This window comes from Balaenoptera musculus, chromosome 3 (assembly GCF_009873245.2).
Source record: "Balaenoptera musculus isolate JJ_BM4_2016_0621 chromosome 3, mBalMus1.pri.v3, whole genome shotgun sequence".
NCBI lineage: Eukaryota > Metazoa > Chordata > Mammalia > Artiodactyla > Balaenopteridae > Balaenoptera > Balaenoptera musculus.
Window position 1 is genome coordinate 105,232,441 of NC_045787.1, and position 25,444 is coordinate 105,257,884.

Genomic DNA, 25,444 nt, shown 5'->3' on the forward strand with positions numbered 1-25,444 from the left:
ATAACACTGAAAGGAATGAGGTTTATAAAATTAGTTTACATATTTTTTTTGGTAAATCAAGATACTTCAATACCAGGGGTTTTGTTTATGTGCTGAGATACTCAGAATATTTTTACATCTACTGTACCTGGTATTGTTCAGGTAAAACAATGTAGTAAAAAATCAAGTGCAACTTTATTCCTCAATTTAGTCTCCTCCCAAGAAATGAGCAATTTACGTTTGGCTGCTGAACTGTTGGGCCATAATTACAGACATAAATACTCCTGGTGGCTAATGTGGTTTAAACCACAAAAAGATTTCCAAATCTCCTGAGACTTTGGGATAATTTCATCCACAAATCTCTATGTCATGTTTATGAGAAGGAAAGAGGAATGACTTCCAAATCTCACTCTCCTACCCTCACTCTCCTACCTCTGTTCAGTCTAGTATCTCCATCTGTCCTACTCCCAGCTGACATGCAACAAGAAAAATCTGCACTGTAAATCATCAAACTGTATCATACTTTTGCTTCCTGTAAAATAATTACCATTCTTTTTCTGAAATTGATAACCTTGGATAACTCCTATCTCTGAAATCTCTTCTAGATTATTTAGAAGCATTAATGTTGCTTTTTCTTTCCTCCTTATTTACCTTGTTTGCTTAGAGTAGTGGTAGTTGAGAGTTTAGTTGAGACCCACTTTCCATATCAGTTCTTTGCTGGCTTGATTGTAATCTTTTTTTTTCTATTTCACCTCAAAATTCTATAAACTGGTTCTGATAACTCTTCTTATGTTCCTGCATTTATTTTTAGTTTGTGGTATACATTCTTTCATTTCCTCTTATTTGTTGTTGTTGTCCTTTTCTCTTGCCTAAAACAGATCCTTTCTTTACGGAATCTGTTAGGAATTAATAGGTAAAACTGTGATAGGAGGAGAAGAAGTAATATATTTATCAGGCATCTACTGTTCCTCTTACATTGTAGTAGATGTTATCCATTCATTAGCTCATTAATGTATGTCACAATCTTATGAAGTCTATTTTTATAGAGTAGGGAACTGGGTCAGTACATTTCTACTCATCTTTTTATTATAAAAGTGTAAATGCCTTTAACTTAGTTTAAATCATTTTTCAGTGTCAAGATTTCCTTGACATTTCTAAGCTCTTTGAAATGAATACAGAATGTCCATAGTTATATTTATAAATGTTTTTTATTATCATTAAAGATAGATAATATCAAATATCTACTTTATATGAACAATAATATTTAATACTATTAAATTAAATGTAATAATTGAAATGTTTCTTGTTCCATAACAGGCATAAAAAGTAGCATTCAAAAATAGCATTTATTTTATTTTGTGTTTATTTTCTATTTAGCCAATTATTTTCAAAATTAGTATAGAAAATATAGGAAAGTTTATATAATTTTAAACGTCTTCAGAATTATAAACATTCTGGTATCATTATATTCGGTACGTCTGTCTTATTGAGGCATGCAGTATGCAGAGGGACAGAAAGAGTACCCTTTGAATATGTGTTTTGTGCTAGGCACTGAGCTGTGTGCATTAATGCTTGCAATATAACAACCTTAAGAGGTAGGTATTGTTCACCCTTTTAACAAAAGAGGAAAGTGAGGAGTTAAGTAACTAGCTTAAGGTCACACAGCTAGAAGAAGGGTTAGAAGTAATCTTGGAATGCTGGAAGTCTGACTCAGAGCCCACTGCAGTGTACTCTTTCCTGTCCAAGTTGGGAGTTTTATGTGCCTTAAACAAATAGTACAGCTTAGAATACGAAAAAAATTTCAGATTAGGAAAACTATTAACCCTAGGAAATATTTATAGATATGTAAATATAAATGGACCGACATATGCTATATACATGCATATACACACACATGTGTATATATGTGTATATATATACATATACATATATGTATATATATAAATTTATGTATTTGAAAAATCACTCCTGTATAACCTGGCATTTTATATAAACCAAAAGACTCTTGTCTCTGATCAAACTCCTAAATATTTCAAGTGGTGATTAATTTTTACAAATACCAAATATCTATTAAGTGTTTCTAAAACTACTTGTCAGTCATTTACACAGTGATGCAATGGCATGTTTGAAATTTATGTATTACTTGCAACATCAGTTTTATAATATCATATTTCTACTCTATAAGCCAGAGAAACTGATTTCAAGTATGAAAGTTTAAAAGTTTAAAAATTCTAAAGTTTTTGTCAGTTTTACAGGAATGAAATTTAGGGGTGGCTGTTACTCAGTAGCCCTGCTGGAGGAGTCTAAAATATGTTTGCTTTTTCAAATCCTGAACACTCAGTGTAGAAAATATCTTCAGTCTTAATTATTTTTCACACTGTTTTTTCATACTGTGTTTTATTTATAAATGTGTTCTAGTTACATTTTCATTATTTTATTATTAAGAAGGCAATTAACTTATATTTTGTGTTTTTTAAACATAATCTAGATGAGGAAGAGGATGGCAAGACTCCAACTCAACCACTGTTGAAAAAAGGCAGGCATTTTTCATCATTTTATTTTAATCCTTTTTCTCATACTGTTAATTCTTTAACTCCAGTCTTATTATTTTCTTTCTTTACCTTGGTTTTTATTTCCATGGTGAGGTGATGTTACAGTTTTTTATTAAATGCAGATTAGAAAAATTATCATTAGGCCAACTAAAGCATTAAATTATCCCAGGAAAAGGTGATATATCAAAGACAAATTCTTTTAAATCAAAGACAAATTCTTTTAAATCATGGTAGTATTTCAGAAATATTCAAATCCTGAAAGTCAGTATTTTAATTTTTAAATTTAAACTGCATGGTTTAGATGATAAGTAGAGACACTGAGATAGGTTTATTTACAGTGTCACTTGCATTCTTTACCATCAGTTGTACCCAGCCAAGTCCTTAATTTTGATACTAATATATTTCTCATTTCAAAAACTACAATATTTCTCACAGTCCTGCTGCGTTTGGGAGATACAGTCATGTCAACGTACATGAATTTTATGAGAAGGAGATAGAGGTGAGAGTTATGGAGCAGTGTGGTTTGGTAGCCATATTATTTCATCATGCAAAATCATTCGTCATGTTTTGCGTACATCATGGCAGCATGAAAAGTGAATGATAAACATTCTACAAAAGTGATCAGACTTCCTTCTGTGGATTTATGCTTTTAAAATTTGGTGTAGGGATTTCATTGTAGTCATTTGCTTGCTCACAGAGTCAGTGCTGATTTTTTTTTCTTCCTTTGTAATTCCTGGGGATACATAATGGGAACTCCCTTGATAAATTGTTCTTTAGACCTACAGTAGATGGGTGCCCTTCCTAGGAGTTCCCACAGTCTTTCTGTGGTTCAAAGAAAGATGTGGTGGTTATATGGCTTTAGAATTGGGCCTCACATATTGAGGGGACAAAAGTTAGGTAAAGATGAGGGAGTTTTTCCTTAGACTGAGAGGTTTCATTGTGATAACTGCATGATTGTATTGTTATGTCTCCCATTTCTTTCTGTCTTTTATATTACAGATAACAACGTTACATTTAAAATTTTTTTTGAGCTTTAAATTATTGAGAAACCAGATTACAAAAGAAATTATGTTCATGGAACGGGCATAAGCTTAATTTGCCCAGTTAGCCTGAAACAGCTTTTCAAAAATCAAAATCTAGCGATCATAATTTTCTTTAGTAGTTTTTATGATTCTCTTTCATTCAGAATGCTTCAAAATATTAGAAATTAGGCAAGATAATTTGGATGAGTTTAGGTATTGTACAGATATTATTTATCTGTAACCATTTTAAAAGTATATTTAAATTGTAAACAACTATAACCTTATGATTGATGTCATATATACAACTATCTACATTATAAACATTTGAATATACAAAAGTTAGGGAACTATGGGAATTTAGCAAAATATGCTTTAATATTTACCTCCTCCCTAATATCTTATTTTTCTGCTTGATCCTTCAGAATCCAAAGGCCCTGCTGTCCCTTTAAATGTAGCTGACCAAAAGCTTCTTGAAGCCAGTACACAGTTTCAGAAAAAACAGGGAAAGAACACTATTGATGTCTGGTGGCTTTTTGATGATGGAGGTAAGGTTGCTAACACATGTTTTTAAGAAGTTTAAATTTTCTGAAGTTGTGGGGGTAGTACTAGGAAATGGTGTATACTCTTCATTGACCCCATTCCCGTTAAGCCAGGTCCCCCAAAGCAACAGGATTAGTTCCAGAATCAGGCATCACACTTCATTGTCCTGTCCCTTCAATATCCTTCAATTTGAAAGTTGCTCAGTCCTTCCTTGAGCTTCATGACTTTAACATTATTTTTTAGATATTACAGACCATTTTGTAGAATGTCACTTGATTTGGAGCGCTGTCTAATGATTCATCATAATTAGTTTCTGTGGGTAGAAATATCACAGAAGTGATGCTGTGCCCTTCTGTCTGTGTCTTATCACGTGGCACATAGTGTTGATTTGTCTCATCACTGGTGAATGTAGCTTTGACCATTGAGTAAGGTGGTTTTCCCCAGGTTTATATACCGAAAAGTTATCGTTACCCCCTTTTATGATTATATTTGGGGCATGGGGAGTTACTTTGAGACTCTGCACATATACCATCGTTACTGCTATTTTTGGCACCATCTTTAGCATCCATTGATATTTCTGCCTGAATTTATTCTTGCTGTTACTATTGTTGTGGTGTGTTTGTGGTTTCCAAATGATGATTTTTCCAATCCCGTCATTTCTTCATTTATTAGTTGGTGTTTAAATATAAAGAGGAGCTTTCTCTTTACTTCTACGTGGACTTATGGATTCCTATTTTATTCAGTGGATTATGATTTTTTCATTCTCATAGTTTGTTTTGATGTTGTCCCAGATTTGGCCAGCAGTATCCTCTTTAGGATAACTTCTGTGTCCATTTGTCATGGTCCAATCATTCTTTATTTTCTGATAAAATAAGACGTTCCAGGCTCAGTTTTGTACTTTACCTACACCAACACTTGAATCACCCTTTATCCAAAGAGGCTTGATTCCTTTTAGTGGAGAATGGTATTTAGAAACAAAGGTCAGGGCATTAGATATGCCCATTTCTACTAGGGTGTCACTGCTCCCAGGCCCTGTTAGTGGACAGATGTAGGAAACACACACACACACACACACACACACACACACTTATTTGTATATACAGGTATAGATTGAAACCATTTCCATTGCAACACTGCAGGGTTCACTCCAGCTTCTCCCTTTTTATGTTTCTCATTCCATTGAGAAACATGGCTCCCATTAGCTTCAGTGAATACTCTCTTTTCCTCAGTCCTGATATAACCAGTCTCCCTACCCTGCCAGGCCACTATCCCATTTCTTTGCCTTCCTCACATGGGCCCTGACTCCACTGGGCCTCCCTCCTTATTCAGGCCTGCCAAGTGGCTTTTTGACTGAATTATTAAGGAAGGACTGAAAGAACAATTTTGTTTCATATTGAGTTATAATAAAGGTGTTTTTAGCAACTAACTTGAATTAAAAGTTCTTAATTGAGAAATTAGTGTTTTAATAAGGGATTTGTTATATTTTTATGATTCAGGTTTGACCTTATTGATACCGTATCTTCTGACTACCAAGAAAAAGTGGAAAGATTGTAAGATCAGAGTATTCATTGGTGGAAAAATAAACAGAATAGACCATGACCGGAGAGCGTAAGTCTGTTTTAAATTGATGGGCATTTATCTAGTAGTATTTCATTATTTCAATATAGATTTGATAGGGATAACAATTAGACAACACAGAAAATGTCATGTTGCTCTGTTCTGTAGTGAAGCTGAAAAGTCTAGTTAAACAAGTAAAACCTCATTCTCTTTAATTTTGTCTTAACGTTTAAGTTTAGATTTTTGGTTTTACTTATATGTAATATTTTTTAATATATTGACATTTTAGAAAATCTTTATTAAATACTTCCAGCATCAAAGTGTTAAGCAGCCTTTTAAAAAAAAAAATCAGGGTAAAAAATATACATAAGTGATATTCGTATATGTGTTATATTTTGTAGACTTCTAGACAACAGAAATGCAGGATGGCATTGTCCATTTTCTTATTTCTGTCTGTCCTGTCACAATTCTAGTTCTGGTTTCATTGCTTCTCTAAGTACACCGTGTCTCATCTCTGAACATTTTGTAATATATCGTGCATATTGCTCCCAATTTCACGTTTAGAAAGCAAAGCTTTGATCATGTGATGCCTCTGCCCCAAATATTTTTAACTTCTTCTCTGTTACACACCATAGAGAGTCTAGGCGACAGGGCCCTTTATAATCTGTCCTCCTGTTTCCTTTCTGTCTATATCTCCTGTTCCCCCAAATACGCCTTATACTTCAGTTTACATTTCTGCATCTGCTCTAAACAAACATATGATTTCAGACTTTTACTTCTTTGCCTGCTCTCATCTGTCTACTACAAATAGTTCTTCACTTGCCTCCCTTCTCTGTTAAAATAACTCCATTCTTTAAAACCCCAGTACTTATTGTCACCTTCCTCATAACGCCTTCCCTGTTTCTTTCTAGTTGTTACATTCCCTTCCTGAAACATGATATACTTGATACCAATCATTACATTCTGAGGCTTGAATTATATTTATTTTCTTATCTTAGATTTGAGTTTTGTGGGTCCTACAACACATATTAGGCACTTAGTAGATTTACACTGGAGTTGAGCTAAGTGTTTATACATTTCAAATCATGAATTATGCAAGAAATACTAGTAATTTAAAAGTTAAACCTATAGCTTGTTTGTTTTCTGTTATCTCAATTTAGAAAACTCATTTTATTAAAAATAAAATCCTGTTTTGTTAATTGCTTTTCCTGTATGTGTGTTTCAACTTTTTTGTTGTTACCACCAAAGTTTAATTGCCAACTCTGCCTCCAAAAAGGTATTTATTTACTGAAAAATTAGAGGCTTACTGGAGCTCCTTTTCATGTTTGTCCCAGTTTTAAGAAAAAAAAAAAAGCTGTGAACTTAATCTGCCATCAGTTATAGCTTCAGTTTTGCCCGAAAAGTCAGAGTTGGACCTTGAAATATGCATTCTTCGTGGATAGAAGAATAATCCAAAAATAATTTTTAAATAACTGTGTACTAGTTTTTACTGAAATACATATACTTACCAATATAATTTGACTAAAATTAACTTTAAAAAAACTAGTTGCCATTCAAATTTCGTTATTAATGTCTTGCTCTGTCCATTCATTATTGGATACTAAGGAGAGATTCAGAGAAAGTAAAAGAATACAACACAAGTTTCTACTCAGAATTTAGATGTCTACTTTGTGAATGAACAGTAACTCATTTAGATGTCTACTTTGTAAGTTAATTCAGATGGACTCTGTTTAGTACCTGGTAGACTTTTCCTATAAATCATATAGATTCAGCCCTAAATAGAATAAGAATACTTCTATATACATCCTTCACGTGTCTCAATGCTTGCTTTTGTTCTAGGATGGCTACTTTGCTTAGCAAGTTCCGGATAGACTTCTCTGATATCATGGTCTTAGGAGATATTAATACTAAACCAAAGAAAGAAAAGTAAGTTATTGGATTAATTGCTTTGTATAAATTTCTGATTCTTATGGATGACATACTCAGACACCCTAACAGATCATTTAACTTAAACTAATTACCTGGGGATTTTGCCTGCTGTTAGTTACATGTGAAGTCAACTTGTTTTTAATCTAGCAGATAGTTGGCATGCCTATTGCAGATATTGAAGTAAGTCTAAAGGGTTTTTAATATTTAGAGAAGAATTCAATTACTGATTTACAAGTAGTTTTTGAAAATCATTAGTGCCACAGAAATTCCACATGGTTCTTTAAATTTCCATTGTTCATTATGACCACTCAGTCCTTACTCCACATGGGTAATACTTTCCACTATTTTGTTTTTTTACTAAAATAGGGGATAAAAAAAATCTAAGAATTTGCCTATAGTAATTGCATTCAGAATTCTCAAGAGTCAAAGAAAAGTAGACTCGTGGACTATTCTACCTGGAAATGGTATATGGAAGTTGTTATAATTATACATATTTATATTACTGTACATAATTTTAATTACTCTCAGATATATGTTGAATATATGATGAAGCTGGTATAAAGAATTCATTTTAAGTAGAAAACAGTAAGGTATACCCTGTAAGGTTGTGGTCAGGGAGACATTTTTTTTCTCTTATAGAACAATATGTACTAGGAGATTTGTATGAGACTGATTCTGAAAAATAAGTTTTTCACATTCATAGAGGATTAGAATGCTGTTCATGTTCTTCTACTATCTTTTGTCCTATTTAGTATCTTTGGACCTACAGCTTAATTCTGCATCTTAAATGTTTAATATCTGCCCTTTCCTCCCTTCAAAATGTTCTAGTACCTTTTCTTACACTACTTCTCTTCAGTGGTACTTGAACTGGGAAAGCAATTGAGTGTTTTGAGTAAAGGAGTAACACAATTAGACTTATTATTTAACAGGATCATTTTGGCTTAAGTGATGAAATTTATTTCGGTTGGCGGGCTGGGGTATAGGAGCAGGGGCAGATACAAGGAAACCTGCATTAGCAGTTAAAATTGCAGTTCTTTTATTATGAATATGGTTCTAAATTTCTAATCAGTTAGAGAAACTATTATTGCTATTTTCAAAAAAAATTGCCAGAGTGATTGTTATAGTCAGAGTATGGAAGGGAGCACAATAGTTGGAAAACACTAACTTCTGAAGTTATAATTATACTAACTTTTCAAGTTATAATTTAGTGTTTAAGATCTTACTGTTAAGTAATTCAGCATAAGGTTAATTATCTGTATTCTGTTTTTCTAAGTATTGTAGCTTTTGATGAAATGATTGAGCCATACAGACTTCATGAAGATGATAAAGAACAAGATATTGCAGATAAAATGAAAGAAGATGAACCATGGCGAATAACAGATAATGAGCTTGAACTTTATAAGACCAAGGTATTCTTTCTCTCCTGCTTCCTTTTCATTAATCTTCCATGTGATTTTTTTTAAAAAATACTTAAGACATATGTATCAAGAACTGCAGTTGGACATTAAAAGGATCATACACCATGATCAAGTGGGGTTTATGCCAGGAATGCAAGGATTCTTCAGTATACACAAATCAATCAATGTGATACACCATATTAACAAATTGAAGGAGAAAAACCATATGATCATCTCAACAGATGCAGAAAAAGTTTTTGACAAAATTCAACACCATTTATGATAAAAACCCTCCAGAAAGTAGGCATAGAGGGAACTTTCCTCAACATAATAAAGGCCATATATGACAAACCCACAGCCAACATCGTCCTCAATGGTGAAAAATTGAAACCATTTCCACTAAGATCAGGAAAAAGACAAGGTTGCCCACTCTGACCACTATTATTCAACATAGTTTTGGAAGTTTTAGCCATAGCAATCAGAGAAGAAAAAGGAATAATAGGAATCCAAATTGGAAAAGAAGAAGTAAAGCTGTCACTGTTTGCAGATGACATGATACTATACATAGAGAATCCTAAAGATGCTACCAGAAAACTACAAGAGCTAATCAATGAATTTGGTAAAGTAGCAGAATACAAAATTAATGCACAGAAATCTCTAGCATTCCTATACACTAATGATGAAAAATCTGAAAGTAAAATTAAGGAAACACTCCCATTTACCATTGCAACAAAAAGAGTAAAATACCTAGGAATAAACCTACCTAAGGAGACAAAAGACTTGTATGCAGAAAATTATAAGACCCTGATGAAAGAAATTAAAGATGATACAAATAGATGGAGAGATATACCATGTTCTTGGATTGGAAGAATCAACATTGTGAAAATGACTCTACTACCCAAAGCAATCTACAGATTCAAGGCAATCCCTATCAAACTACCACTGGCATTTTTCACAGAACTAGAACAAAAAATTTCACAATTTGTATGGAAACACAAAAGACCCCGAATAGCCAAAGCAATCTTGAGAAAGAAAAACGGAGCTGGAGGAATCAGGCTCCCTGACTTCAGACTATACTACAAAGCTACAGTAATCAAGGCAGTATGGTACTGGCACGAAAACAGAAATATAGATCAATGGAACAGGATAGAAAGCCCCGAGATAAACCCACACACATATGGTCACCTTACCTTTGATAAAGGAGGCAAGAATATACAATGGAGAAAAGACAGCCTCTTCAATAAGTGGTGCTGGGAAAACTGGACAGCTACATGTAAAAGTATGAAATTAGAACACTCCCTAACACCATACACAAAAATAAACTCAAAATGGACTAAAGACCTAAATGTAAGGCCAGACACTATCAAACTCTTAGAGGAAAACACAGGCAGAACACTCTTTGACATAAATCACAGCAAGATCCTTTTGACCCACCTCCTAGAGAAATAGAAATAAAAACAAAAATAAACAAATGGGACCTAATGAAACTTAAAAGCTTTTGCACAGCAAAGGAAACCATAAAGAAGACGAAAAGACAACCCTCAGAATGGGAGAAAATATTTGCAAATGAAGCAACTGACAAAGGATTAATCTCCAAAATTTACAAGCAGCTCATGCAGCTCCATATCAAAAAAACGAACAACCCAATCCAAAAATGGGCAGAAGACCTAAATAGACATTCCTCCAAAGAAGATATACAGATTGCCAACAAACACGTGAAAGGATGCTCAACATCATTAATCATTAGAGAAATGCACATCAAAACTACAATGAGATATCATCTCACACCGGTCAGAATGGCCATCATCAAAAAAATCTACAAACAATAAATACTGGAGAGGGTGTGGAGAAAAGGGAATCCTCCTGCACTGTTGGTGGGAATGTAAATTGATACAGCCACTATGCAGAACAGTATGGAGGTTCCTTAAAAAACTAAAAATAGAACTACCACATGTCCCAGCAATCCCACTACTGGGCATATACCCTGAGAAAACCAAAGTTCAGAAAGAGTCAAGTACCACAGTGTTCATTGCAGCTCTATTTACAATAGCCAGGACGTGGAAGCAACCTAAGTGTCCATCGACAGATGAATGGATAAAGAAGATGTGGCACATATATACAATGGAATATTACTCAGCCATAAAAAGAAACGAAATTGAGTTATTTGTAGTGAGGTGGATGGACCTAGAGTCTGTCATACAGAGTGAAGTAACTCAGAAAGAGAAAAACAAATACCGTATGCTAACACATATATATGGAATCTAAGAAAAAAAAAAGTTCATGAAGAACCTAGGGGCAAGACGGGAATAAAGACACAGACCTACTAGAGAATAGACTTGAGGATATGGGGAGGGGGTAAGGGTAAGCTGTGACAAAGTGAGAGAGTGGCATGGACATATATACACTACCAAACGTAAAATAGATAGCTAGTGGGAAGCAGCCGCATAGCACAGGGAGATCAGCTCGGTGCTTTGTGACCACCTAGCAGGGTGGGATAGGGAGGGTGGGAGGGAGGGAGACGCAAGAGGGAAGAGATATGGGAACATATGTATATGTATAACTGATTCACTTTGTTATAAAGCAGAAACTAACACACCATTGTAAAGCAATTATACTCCAATAAAGATGTTAAAAATAAAAAAGAACTGCGTTTGGTTATGAGAGGAGGAACCAGTGGTGTAAACTAAATCTACTTTAAGTTGTAATTATATTTGGATAGTGCAAAGCATTAATTTTTTTTAAAATTTGGGAAAAGATATTTTTATTATACCAAAATTGATTTTGGTTTCTTTTTGTCTACTTAATAGCTTTATGAACCAGGGTAAATTCCAGTTTTCAAAAGGTCTAGTAATGACTTTGTTCTGTTTCATTTCAGACATACCGGCAGATCAGGTTAAATGAATTATTAAAGGAACATTCAAACACAGCTAATATCATTGTCATGTAAGTAATGCCTATACTAAGATTTTCTTGGGTATTCATTTTATGATAATTCAATTAGGATTCATTTCTATTACCAAGTATATATCTATATATCATCCATAATGACTTTGTGGTTATGAGGAAAAAAACTTATTAAATACACTTTGCTTTAAGCATATGAAGAAATCATTTAAGATAGGAGGAAAGAAAAACAAAAATATTAACCTTAAGCTTGCATGAATCTAAGTACTTCTTTATCATAATAGTTTATTCTGTGATTTTTTTCCTTTATCCTTTTTCCCACTTTTAAAAAATCCCTTAGCTTTGGAAACACCGCAGCATAGCCATCAACATTTGTGGGGTATGAGGGCTGCAAGTTAAAACGTCGATCCCAGGCTGCTTCTTCATAGGAATAACTCCATCAAGTTACGTGGAGGATTAAATTTAAAAAAGTAGTTCCTATCTCAATTCCCACCAAGTTCCCACACACAAAATTTACATCTAGACGCATTGTCTTCACATTGAATATCGATGCTTATGCTTACTCTGGCTTTTCCTCCACTAAACCAGGTTAGCTAGATCTTTCTTGAACCCAAATTTTCTCAGTCCTGGAGCCTGGGCCCTTATATAGGTAAAGAAGGCTCAGATCTCTGAAACATGCCAAATGATGAAATAAAGTAATGCCAAAATATTGTTATTTTGATTAACAACAAATATTTAATACACCAGAAAATTTCAGATTTTGCTGATGATAATTAAGTATCTGTAATGGAAGTCACTAAAACATAGAAATCTAGAGAGACACTCTGTGGAGCAACTGGACATACTATCACTATCTACAAATGGAAATGAGAGTCCAGAGAGAAATAAAAGAAATTGAATATTAATATGTAGAATTAATTATGTTTGAATTTCATTTGTCCATGTATAGTTACCACTATCAAAATTAAGATAGAAACGTCCCTTTCTCCTAAAAGAATTCTAAGGGGAAATTTGAGGTTTAATGTTAGATACCAAATGCGTTAGGGTTTATAGAAATATTTATTTGCTATTCTTAAGAAATTTCTGAGAAATATTTTGTTCAAACTTGAAAAAAATGGGAATAATTATATATGAGTATAGTAGTTACTATACTATATGCAGAATTTCCCTGCACTCAAAAATATTCTGTAACTATAGTAATTTTTAGTTACTATTACTGTGACTTAATTTATAATTCTTACTACATTTTATTCTTCTCAACTTAAATGCATTGTCTAATTTCCTTTCTTTTTTTGATACCAGGAGTCTCCCAGTTGCACGAAAAGGTGCTGTGTCTAGTGCTCTCTACATGGCATGGTTAGAAGCTCTATCCAAGGACCTACCACCAATTCTCCTAGTCCGTGGGAATCATCAGAGTGTCCTTACCTTCTATTCTTAAATGTTCTGTCTGCACAGTGGACAGCCCTCCAGACGGTACTTCAGTGCCTAGTGAAGTAACTGCTATCACTGAAATCTTCAATGACACGTTAACATCACAATGGCAAACTGACTTATTTTCACTATTTCATTAATTTGAAAGCACACAGAGAAGTTGCTCCATTGCTATGTGTATGGAGACTTCAGTTTTAGTCAATTCCGTATCTCTATCTTAGTGAATGATGACTCCTTGTTGTTGGACTGAAGCTTGTGAGAGTTAAGTTTTCCTTTGCTACTTGAATAGCAATAAAAGTGTGTTATTTTTTGATTGATGAAAGGAGTACAAAAAGCCTTTAGCCTTGAGGTGCCTTCTGAAATTAACCAAATTTCATCACTATATCCTCTTTTATAAATTTGTAGAATGTCAAACTTTGCCTTCAGCTATTTTTATTTCTAGTCTCTTTCACCTTAAAATAAAATGGACACTGCTTTTCTTTTTCCGTTGACCAATTAGTGTTGAGTACTGTATGTTTTCTATTACTTTTGTAAAGGTGTCTGTCAGATATTAAAGGGGAGAATTAGGGTGAGTTAATGAAAATGCAAGAAAAAAAATGGGAACCAAAAAGTGACCCCAAGTTTAGGTTTGCATGAATATGTATAAATGTAGATCTAGGAGAAAAAAGGCCAAATAGACTTTTTTTTTTTAAACCTCTAATTGGCTGTTATTTATATCTTATTTGATTATTATTTCTTGAAACCTTAGGGAAGGTTGAAGATTTATCCAGTACTTCTATATATCATGCTGAAAAATCACATATTGTCATTCTTTAGACAGAAATCTTTAAGATCATTTGTATTTATTAGAAGAAAGATCTGTCCTAATTTAGAGTTTTCCTCAAATCTGAGGGACTTTTATGAAATGCTAGAAGACTTTCCTGGAGGAAAATTAGACAAAGCATTGTTGTTTAATAGAATATTTCAGTAAACACATGGAATATCACTGTATCATCCTTTTTATAAATAATTAAAATATTTAGTGTTTCATTGAATGGTTAAATGGACCACTGGTTTCTTAGTGAAATGTTTTTAGGCTTAATTCATTCAATTGTCAAGTTCATAGTCTTAATTAATATACTCAGGTTGGAACAGATTATTCTGAACATTTAAATTTAATCCATTCTTAATACTTTAAAACTTTTGTGTTAAGAAAAACTGCCAGTTTGTGCTTTTGAAATGTCTGTTTTGACATCATAGTCTACTAGTACCGTTTTGACAGTGCATTATGTACTGTTACTAAAAGCTTTATATGCAATTATTAATGTGAAGTTTTTCATTTTTTATTCAAGGAAGGATTTCCTAGAAACATTTCAAGGGATAATATATCTACATATCTGTATGTGTGTGTGTATATGTATATGCATACACAGATGCATATGTGTATTTATAATGACGTTGCTGGTTTTTTGCATTTTAAAGTGATCAAGATTCATCAGATTACATTTTTTTGTTTCAGTAAACATGAGTTCACAGATTGAAAGACAGGTTTCATGGAGAACAAAGGTGATCATTTGAAGGGCATATAACTTCACACAGTTATCATTCAGTTAGAAAATGGAGAACATTTCATCTAAAGTACTGTTCAGTGTGTTCATTGGTATAAGTTTCACTGGTGAAGAGTTTATGTAGGTTTTCATGAATCTTGATAGAAATCTATAAAATTACTACTGTTGTTCAGTAGTGCAATATTTTTGCTGCATGAGTATGAACTAAGTTAACACCATAAAGGAGATCTGATAATAATTTTAAATTCAGAATGTTAAGAGAATGAGGTAATTGTTTTTCTAACAGTTTTTTCCAATGTTATAACTCATAGCATTGTACCATTTATTGGAGGTTTTGTAGTGTTTGGAGGGAAAGACAGTAGAAATGTCATATTATTCAGTAAACAATATCATGTTTGAACTTTTAAAATGGTTAATAGGGCATAACTGAGTGCTGCTATCTTGAAATGTGCACAGGTACACATACTTTTTTTTCTTTTTTTTCTCATTCAGGAAAACATCGTTGTGATCTATACTGCAGGAACCAAATGTCATGCATCATACATATGTGTATAAAGTACATAAAATATATCTAAATATGCATAATGGGGGAGGGTAATATTGTCTGTGAAATAATGTTAAGAAGCTTTTCACTTTAAAAAAAAATGCATTACTTTCACTTAACACTAGATACCAGGTCAAAATTTTCAAGGTTGTTGTAGTGCTCTAATAAATTTCAGCAATTAATTCTTAGAGATGCTAGCTAGTGTTGAAGCTATTCTACTCTATTTTATTTATGCTGAATTTGATTATTTTAATGCCAAAATTTTTTAAGTTCTAATCACTGGTGATAACTTGGAAATACATAATTATGTAATGGCATATGACAGGTCATTATTTCTATAGGTAAAAATTCAGTGGGTTTAGAGAATGGTGGTGTTAAGGTGATTATTAACAGTTAATTAAATCAAATATTTATTTGTTACATTATTTCATTTGTATTTTAGGTTTCCTTTTACATTCTTTTTTTATGCTTTCTGACATTACATATTTTTAAAGACTATGGAAAAATAATTTAAAGATTTGAGCTCTGGTGGATGTTTATCTACTAAGTTTGAAAATGTAATATTTTGATAATACTGTACTATAACTGTCACACAAATGGTTTTCTAATGTTTTACTGTTGAGTATTGCAGTTGCTGCTTTGTACAGAGGTTACTGCAATAAAGGAAGTGGATTCATTAAAACAATTTAATGTCTACTCTTATATTTTATCTGTTTTATAAATCTATGTCAACTTTGTGATTTAACCACATTTATACAATTTACTTCATGGATGTCTGAGCTTTTTAAATGGCTTTTACTTTAATATTCATGCCTTGGAAAAGTTGTTTGAAATTTTTCACTATCCTTAAGCCTTTGGAATAATCACTAGTTATATTGACAGTGAGATTGAGCCATATCAGATGCAGCTCATTTTGATATTTTGGAAGTGATTTAACTTTTCTAATTCTGCTTTATTTGTCTTTTGGTTAAATCACATGGTTATGAATGAGGAAACTAGAAGATTAAAATGGATTCATAGCCCCTGAGTATAATCTGATTCTTCCTAAGATTTTTGGCAAAGCTAATTTACAGTTTTACAAAGCATTTTCACTTTATCATTTGAACATTACAGTAGGTGTGTTATATGTTCAGGATGGCTATTTCTCTCTCTTCTACTATTTAGCTTGGAGCATTGTAGCGAGTTTCCCAAGGTCATGTCAACGAAGGATGTTGGCCTAGAGCACAGATCTTTCATCTTCAGGGATGTCACCGTTATACATTCACTGCTGCCTGATCCATAACTTAATGGCTGGGATAGATTGGTCATCTCCAAACTACTCATACTTATCTGCCCAGCAAGTGTGTGCTCAGGTAATACAAATTACAGTTACAAGTATAGATTGGCCACAGGCTATCTAATAGATCTGAAACAAATATAAGTGTCCATTGTATGATCTTTGCTTTTTGCTTATTCTCTAATAAGCTGCTGTTCAGGCCAGTTTGCTCACTTCTTTGTGTATGTGTGTGGGGTGTTTAAGAGAGAATTCAAAGGCAGCTATGAACGTGGCATTTACCATCAGAGCATCCAGTGGTTTTCAAAACAGGAGTGTAATTACATATTTGAGCCAGCAGGGTTTTTTTGTTCTTTCACTGGGAATAAAATGCTTTGATACACTTCTGTCTTTGTTTATGTATCAACAGGATGTCTGTAGGATCAGAGGAAATAGATGGTAGTTTAACTATTTGAGTAAAGACAGCACAAGTCCTAGGATGCACTCATCAGAAAGTACTTTTTAGCTAGTTCAGACAGTAGATACATAAAAGGTATTGGTGGGTTAATCAGTTAGACATACATTTTTTTGTAGACTACTAAAATACCTGAAGAACTCAGTCTCCTTATAGAGTCTGGAGGCAATGGTTATAGACCTGTTTTACGTGTGGCATAGGAGTTTCAGGTAGGCTATTAAATGGTAGCATTAAGAACTTCAGCCCATTTTCCCCTTGAATCTACAACTGAATTTTGTGTTAGACAAGGTTAAGAGTTAGAAACTACTGTTTTAGAGGAAAATGTGAAGACTTCTGAATATGTCTCCTCCTGCAGCCTTACTTGTGGCTGCTGTCTTTACAGATCAGGAACTCATTCCCAAAAATGATGGTGTCTTTTTAACACATATCCTTTGTTCCACTTTTCTGGGATATGAATGCCAATTAGCAAGATACTCTGCCCACAGCTACAAATGAAATTTACTTGTTTGATCCACAGAATAGGATCAGTGATCCATGGATACTGAATGCAAAAACAGACGTCCCAGACTCAGTACTTGTCAGAATTTCATTAGAATACTGCTAATTAAGCTTTGGGGGTAGAGAATTGTGGAGATTTTATTCTGGAAGTATTAACTTAGTCTGAAAAAGGGAAGTAGTTTACAGGATAAATTCATATCCAGCTCATATCTCTAATAAGAGAGCAAAAACTTTTAAAAGTAAGGAGGCAGTGTGTTTTTGATTTACATATAGTACACATAAGGCATATAACAACTACTACTGTAAGATATGATTGCATTTGCTCTTTTAAAATCAAGTCCCAAGTAACCCATTTTTAAAAGGTCATCACAATTTGAAAAGGAATGAGCTTTAAGAGTTTATCTGTATGAACAATATAACACAGGTTATTTTTATTTCAAGCACACAACATTTTTGCTTAAGCCATGAAAACTCCTTCGAGTTTCCTAGAAGTGTTACTAGTCAAGACATTTAAAAGATGACAAGGACTATTTGGGAATTGGGGTGGGGGTAGTAGGATGGAAAGTTACACTCCAAGAAAGGTTCATGGATTGTGAAAGATCGCTTTTATGGCTAAAAGTCTTGCATTCATTCTTCCTTCTGGGAAACAGTGAATTGTGAAGAATGGAAGTTAAGTGTTTTTGTTGTTTCTTTTTTTTTGTTTTTTTTTCCTGAATTTTAAAATCTGTTGATTTTAATCAGCATCTCCTATTAGCTACGTGGTACTAATCTCAGAGGTATGACCTAACTCTTTCAGGTAGTCTTTCTCTATGGCTGTTCCATCAGTAAAGATAATCCTTTGTTTACTATCAATGCACCTGTGAGTTTAGCATTCTTGACATAAATTTCACAGTTGGTGTTTTTCAGAAAATTGAAGATAGGGAAGCACAGATGTATTATGTATTGAAACACTCACTAGAAGAGTGGTTCTCAAACTTTAGTGTGCATCAGAATCACCTGGAGAGTTTGTTAAAACCTAATTGCTCCTGCCAATCTCTGTTCTGAGTGAAATTCCTCCCCTTCACAAATGCAGCTTCTCAGTATAACCCTCCTTTCTTTATGGTGGCCTTTGTCCTTTACTCATGCCTTATCTATTAAGTTTCTTCCACAGGATACACTTATTTCCATGTCCTCAGCTGTGAATTCAGATAATGACCTCCCTTCCACATTCCTCAGTGTTTTCCTTTTATGTTAGATCTTCTTCAGTGGTAGGAATAGAACCTAAAGCACACTAACAGAAAAAGAAGTCCAGGAAGACAGCTCAGTTCAGGGACTCAAGTTTGTGTAAAAGCAGAGACTCTAAGGTTCTGTCTCTACCTTTCCTTCTCTCTCCTTTGCCTCTCTTGGCTTGACTTGATTCTTCAGGTAAGACTGTCACTGCATAGTGTGCTCTATGGCTTCTGAAAAAAACAACTCAATCCCAGTAGTTCAACAACTGTAGTAAAAAGGTGGTATGTTGATGGCTACAATAACCTCATTAGTTTTCAGGAGCCATGCCCTCTTCTTTGGGTTTGCCCTGGAGTCTGGGGTTTATGTAGCCAAGGAAATCAGGGAAGGGCCTCAGCTCTTTGGTCTACACCAGTGGCTGGTTCCTTCTCCAGGTGCTGGCTTGCCCAGGTTCCAGAGGTTGATTCAAAGGTGAACAGCTCTCAGGCCAAACCCAAGCCACTGACAGCTTTACTAGGTTTCCAAGCTCTGCAGCCAAATGCTTCATATCCACTCCCCTCCCTGTCTTCCAACCCAGCCATCCCTGACTCAAAGTTTCTGTTCACAGGGTATTTGGCAGTGGATTCCTGATTCCCTAGTCTGCAGCAACCCCATTTGCACACCCATCTTGTCCTTTCTCCTTAGGGAAGTATCTCTCCAGAACCCCCTCCCACCCCAGTCCCTGCCCACACTGGGGGGGTCAGCCTCCCCCAACCCCAGAACAAGAACCAGCCTTTCCCTTCCCCTTTCCCTGACAATGGTCCTCATGGGAAAATTTAGAAAAGCTCAGTTAGTAAGCTCCAGTTCACAGAAGATTCTGCTTTTCCTACAGTATCTAGAAATGCAATAGCCATTTAGAAATGCATTTAGAATGGTAATAGAGTCTTCCCTCACCAAAATAGGCAGAGTACTGTACTTTTTCTAAAGAAATTGAAAGCAGTTTGATTTTTCCTACTATGTTGCACTAAATTCTCAGCAGCTCACCCTGTTACCCTTGAACCATGCCCAGGCAATGGTAAGCCCCAAAAAGATTTAACAAGTGTAGTGCAGGATTAACTTCTCTGCAGAAGACATACATTACCCCCAGCCTACAGTAGAGGGAGCCAGTGGGCACCGGTGGCATCGGTATCAGATGGAAGGTCATTACAATAGTTCGAGAGAGAGACGTCAGGGGAGTGGAGGGTATTGAACCAAGTGAGTAGCAGGAAGAATTGAAAGAGTTTAGATTCAGAAAACATATTGAGAAAGAGTTTTTAAAGGCAATAGGATGTAGTGTGGTTAGGAGGAGAGACTAGGGGATGAGGTGAGGATGACATCGAGGTTTCTGGCTTGGGCCACGGGCGGATGGTGAAATTGAAACAGGAAGCCGAGCAAGTCTGGGGAAAGGTGTGCATGTGGGAGGAAGATAAAGGAGCTGTTTAGAACATGAGTTTAAGATAAGATTCAGGGTCTGGAACCCAACACGACAATTAGCTATTGAACACTGAAATAATTTACCAATACAATTGGGACTAGAGCCTTCTTTAGAAGCAATACTTAAATTATGCTGATTTCATTCCACAGTTACTGTTTACTTAGGTTTTCTATTTCTTGCTGTGTCAGTTTTAATAATCCTTCATTAACTGTTTATTCCTATGTATTGAAATTTCTAGCAATTCGAGCATGATTTGATAATCTCAAACTTTATACACTTGATATATTCATTTTCTTTTTTACATTTTTTTTCTCCTTTCTCAATTGGATTTGTTTCTGATCCTTAGAAGAGACACACTTTTGGATTTATCACTTCCATTAATTTTCTCAGGTGTCATGGCTAAAGAAACAAAAATAGAGAAGCAATGCTCTACATTTAATTCTCCCCTTCCTAAACCACAAGGAATATGAGTTTTTTTCCTCTTAATCCCAGAAAAGCACACACTAAGATACAAATCTATGGAAATAATCGTTAGTTTCCAAAAGGTATCACTATCTTGCAAATAGGAGGATGTAGATAAAGGAAAAGTCATGCTCCTATCTCCAACAGGCTTAAGTATTCCAAAACATCAAAGATACTCTTCTATTTCTAAAACCATGGCACAACATTAGCTCCTTGGCAGAAAGCTGCACATGAGCTCAGGTTGCACAGAGAGCTGACATGTTCTGTTGGATGAACTTGTTGTACTGGAATAGCTGATAAACAAGAGCTATCTCCTGAACTTAAAAAAATGATGAAGAAGAAAGTCACCAGTATAGTACAGTGAAAGGAATATTATTTTCTGCTCACTGCAGGAGACCATATTTTTTCAGGGAAGTTGAGTATAAATATACTGGAAGGTCCTCTTGTGAGAGGAAATAGAAGTGTAGACATGGCTTTCCAGAGAGACTGACCCGGGTTCCCGTCCTGACTCTGCTATTTACTGTGATCACAGCCCCTCTAAGCCTTGCTCCTCGACTCTACTATGAGGATAATACTATTCACTTCAGAGAGGGGTTGTGAGATTTAAATAAGTTAAAATATGTAAACAGGTGACATATGGACAGTGTTCAGTTGATGTGAGCTCCTTCTCCCCCATCTCTTCCGAATTAGAAATAAGAAGACAATACTCAACCACTCAGGGCACCGTGAGTGACTCCATCTTCTTGCTCACCCCTCAGGATAATCCATCACCCAATCTTATTCATGTTTTCCTCCTAAGCAACTCAAATTTCTACCTCTCTCCAACCAACAGATTAGCTATGACATCAGTTCCTATTTCCAACACTGTGAGACTGTTCACGTCAGGCCTGCTCTAATCCTAATGTGATGGTAAGAAAGAGTTCTGGATTATAAAGTCAGGGCAGAGGAATGATTCCCGCACCTGGAGGAGGTGGACCCTTCCTTGGGTACTGATGTGGGCCACGCTTTTGGGCTCCTGTCTCCCGAAGGCTCTCTCCCTCCATATCCCCTGAACGTGGTGGGTGCATTCCTGAGGAACTAGAGGGCCACCTCAGAGCTACATCCACTGACTTGTATCCTTTGCACTGTTTCTTTGCTAGTTCTTCAGCACACCCAAACGAAGGCCACTTAAAACTAAGTCCAAATCTTTATTCTCTTCTAGTCCTCTAACTCAGACCCGGACTTTGTGGATTGGCCAAAATGATCATATAGTTCACGTTACTACAACAGGTTTCTCATTTGTCTCTTTGCCTCTCATATTAATTACATCATTCTGAAAATGAACCTCTTTAGGTTCATTTTCAGCTCCCACTGTCCTGTGTCTTTAACTCTCTACTCCAGCCAGATTAACCATCTGCACAAAGCTTTTGCTTCCAAGCAGTTGAACATCTCAGTTTCACGGGCTGGTCTGTCCTTGACCTTCCTCTTCAAGAGGAAGCTCAGAATCAACTGCTCTGGGAAGTTTTCTCTGGTGCCACCAGGCTGCATTAAGGGTCCCTCCTCTCTGCTGTGCCCCTCTGTGCTCACCCACTTGCCCCTGCCATAGCCTCACCACCTACACTGGAGTTACTTGCTTTGTTCTGTGTTTTACACCATTTTGGGAGCAGTGACTTTAAGCAGGGCTTACAACATAGTGGGCACTTAATGTTGCTGAATGTCTGAATAAATGAAATGCGTGATGAAAAAAAGAACTGGTTTTTTTATCTTATGAACCCTATGGACTATGTAATTTATTTTGTTTTCCATCTAACCTTGACTGATAGGTGAAGTATTAATACTATTAGGAGTATATGGCGCATATTTAAATTATTAGGGCTACCCCTGGATTTTCACATCCTTTCTCTTTTCCACTCCATTCCAACTTCTTTACTGATACTGTAGTATCAGTACATTTTTGGAACTAAGTGAGAGTGGTGAAATATTTAAAAACTGAATGAATTTGTTTTATCATTGTGAAAAAGCATCTGCCATCAATGCCTTGTCTTGTCAAGTGTCTGAGGACCAACTGCCTCCCAAACCCATGCTCTTATACATACTTTATGAATGAGAAAATGTTATGTAAATATTACTCATGACTTTTCCCAACTGGCAAAATCCTGCTTTCTCTATGACACAGCTCAAAAGTCAACTTCTCTGTGAAACTTCTCTGACACCCGTTGCCAAACTCCTTCTGCAGCCCTCTCATCTTTTTTCTTGGGCTACTGGCATTGTTATATATTTGATTTCCCTATTAGTTTAACTGACATACTCATTTTCGTATCTCCAGTGGCTTATCTCAGTTGTGAACAGCTAGGAGGTTTCAATATAGGATTTTGGAATTAATTAATTAGTGAAAAAATTAATTATATAGAGAGGAAAGCTGATGACAACAGGATAATGGATGAATGAAATTACAGGCACGGGAGCCTTATTAGGACTGGAGCTTTCTGAAATGGGTGATTTGATTTAGTGCTCTAGTGGTAACAACTACACAGTAATGATATGCATGATGCATGCTTGAATTCTTGAGACCTAACCTGCAACAACTACTATTTCAATTCAAGAATTTATTTCGTTTCCTTCATGCTAATTACTAGGCTATCATTATTTGCAGAAGGGGTCATTTAATAAGTGGTTATTGGTGGCTGTATCCCTAATACTTAGCACAGTGCCTGGCACATAATAGGTCCTCAGTAAATATGAAGGAGTAGAATCGTGTAAGGGGAGGGAGTGGAGAAGAACGCGGGAGGACACCCGAGGACACCGGGGGCTGGGCAGCTGGGCGAAGGCGCCCTCCTTTAAGGCATTTTTAAAAGGTCGATTCCAGGCGATTTGACCCCCCCCCAAACTCGGCACGAAGAGCAAGTTGGGGGAAAGCGTGTCAGGAGCGGCCCTGGGGCTCCAGCCCACCCTGACAGAGGGCGATAGAGCTGGGGGTGAAATGCTCAAGTCGAGGAGGAAAAGGAGCCAGTGTTTAGTTAGGTGTCAAAGTACTTGGTTTAAGAAATTAGTCACCCGCTTGGCCAAGTCCTGGCACCGGCTGTTATCTCAACTGCCCTTTAAACGCTTTTGTCGGTAGCTTTTGTTCTTTGAGGATTATTGAACAATTCGGTCCCACAGGTGCCCGCTGTTTTGAGAAAACTTTGTATCGAAAAATACACAAATTGAAGCAAATCCTCATTTGTTGTTAAACCTTCAGTCTTTTGAGAGGTCCTTTTTCTGAGACAGAAGACTGAGGGTTGACATAATCCTCCATTTAGAGGTCCTAAATGGAGCGGGGGATTTTCCTGCTTAACCCGGGTCACGCCCAACTCTGGTGCAGACCAACTGAAGAAACCCTGATAATTCCGCCCGCCCACCCTCCTCTCCTCGTTCCTTTCTCTCTCTCTCCTTGTCTGCGCCCTCTTCTCACAGTTAGTACAAGTGTAATTATGACTTAGGTCGTACCCTTCGGTCTTCTTTTTGACAGTTCTCAAATTTCACCATTTACTTATTTGGAGGGGGAGGGTCTTGAAAATAACGCAACTTTAACACCTTTTATAGTTTTAAAAACATCTTACTTCCTTATTTTGACTTCAGTTTTATCAAATGCCACTCACAGCGGAGTGAAGACAGGCTGGGAGCACCCTCGTCAGGTCTCTGCGGCTTAGAGGCGAGGCAAGACAGACCTCGACCGCACGTGAAGACCCCGCCCCACGAGGCAGCGCGGGCCTCGCCCTCACGTGGAAACCCCGCCCCACAAGGCAGCGCTCGCCTCGCCCTCACGTGGAGACCCCACCTCACTGAGCAGCGCACGCCTCGCGCTCACGGGGAGACCCCGCCCACGGGGCAGCGTGCGCCTTACCGTCACGTGGAGGCCCCGCCCCACAAGGCAGCGCGCGCCTCGCCCTCACGTGGAGACCGCACCTCACTGAGCAGCGCGCGCCTCGCGCTCACGGGGAGACCCCGCCCCACGTGGCAGCGTGCGCCTTACCCTCATGTTGAGGCCCCGCCCCACACGGCAGCGCTCGCCTCGTCCTCGCGTGGAGCCCGCACCTCACTGAGCAGCGCGCGCCTCGACCGCAGAGGAGGGCTTGGGGCCGCGGAATCCGTGTTTGCCCTGACAGGGGCTCCCCCGTGTGGCTCCTGTGGACGGTAAAGTCTGTGACCTCAATGTTTATACTTGCATTCTCTTTTGAGGATGGAGGATGTTCAGAGTCTTGCCCTCCGGAGCAGAGGAGATACTCTTGTTTTCTTCTTAGCACATTTCTGTCTCTCTCAAAGTAGAAAAAGTTTCCAGGTTTTCTCAGACTAATGTAGACTCTGGCAGAGGAATTCAGTAACATCCAGTTTTGAGTAACTGAACTCCTGCCTGGGAAAGCATTTGGGGTAGAATTACCGCAGGAAACCCCAAGGCTGCTGTTGTCACGCGGATGAGGGAAAGGGGAGGTTAAGACCTCGATTAACTGAATACCCACTAGATGCCAGGCATTTTACGTCATTATTTAATCTTAGAATATCTTAAGTAGGAATTGTCATCCCCATTTTTTAAATTGAAGTTTAGTTGATTTACAATTTTAGTTTCAGGTGTACAGCATTGTGATTTGGTATTTTTACAGATTATACACCATTAAAAGTTATTACAAGATAATGTCTATAATTCCCTGTGCTGTATAATATATGCTTGTTGTTTATACAT

At 36.4% G+C, this 25,444-nt stretch overlaps 1 protein-coding gene across 2 annotated transcripts in view; it reads left to right on the plus strand.

The window, feature by feature from the left end:
• SLC12A2 (solute carrier family 12 member 2) overlaps positions 1 to 16,087 on the plus strand; it is a 109,677-nt gene extending 93,590 nt beyond the window's left edge. The window contains exons 21-27 of one of the 2 annotated variants that reach the window (XM_036847195.1): positions 2,468 to 2,515; positions 3,976 to 4,098; positions 5,590 to 5,701; positions 7,490 to 7,576; positions 8,853 to 8,988; positions 11,852 to 11,919; positions 13,183 to 16,087. In XM_036847195.1, coding sequence (XP_036703090.1) covers positions 2,468 to 2,515; positions 3,976 to 4,098; positions 5,590 to 5,701; positions 7,490 to 7,576; positions 8,853 to 8,988; positions 11,852 to 11,919; positions 13,183 to 13,318 — 710 coding nt within the window. In that variant the 3' untranslated portion in view covers positions 13,319 to 16,087. The remainder of the gene's footprint in view (positions 1 to 2,467; positions 2,516 to 3,975; positions 4,099 to 5,589; positions 5,702 to 7,489; positions 7,577 to 8,852; positions 8,989 to 11,851; positions 11,920 to 13,182) is intronic. The other variant, XM_036847196.1, reaches the window with a different exon arrangement.
• Positions 16,088 to 25,444: the final 9,357 nt, after the last annotated feature.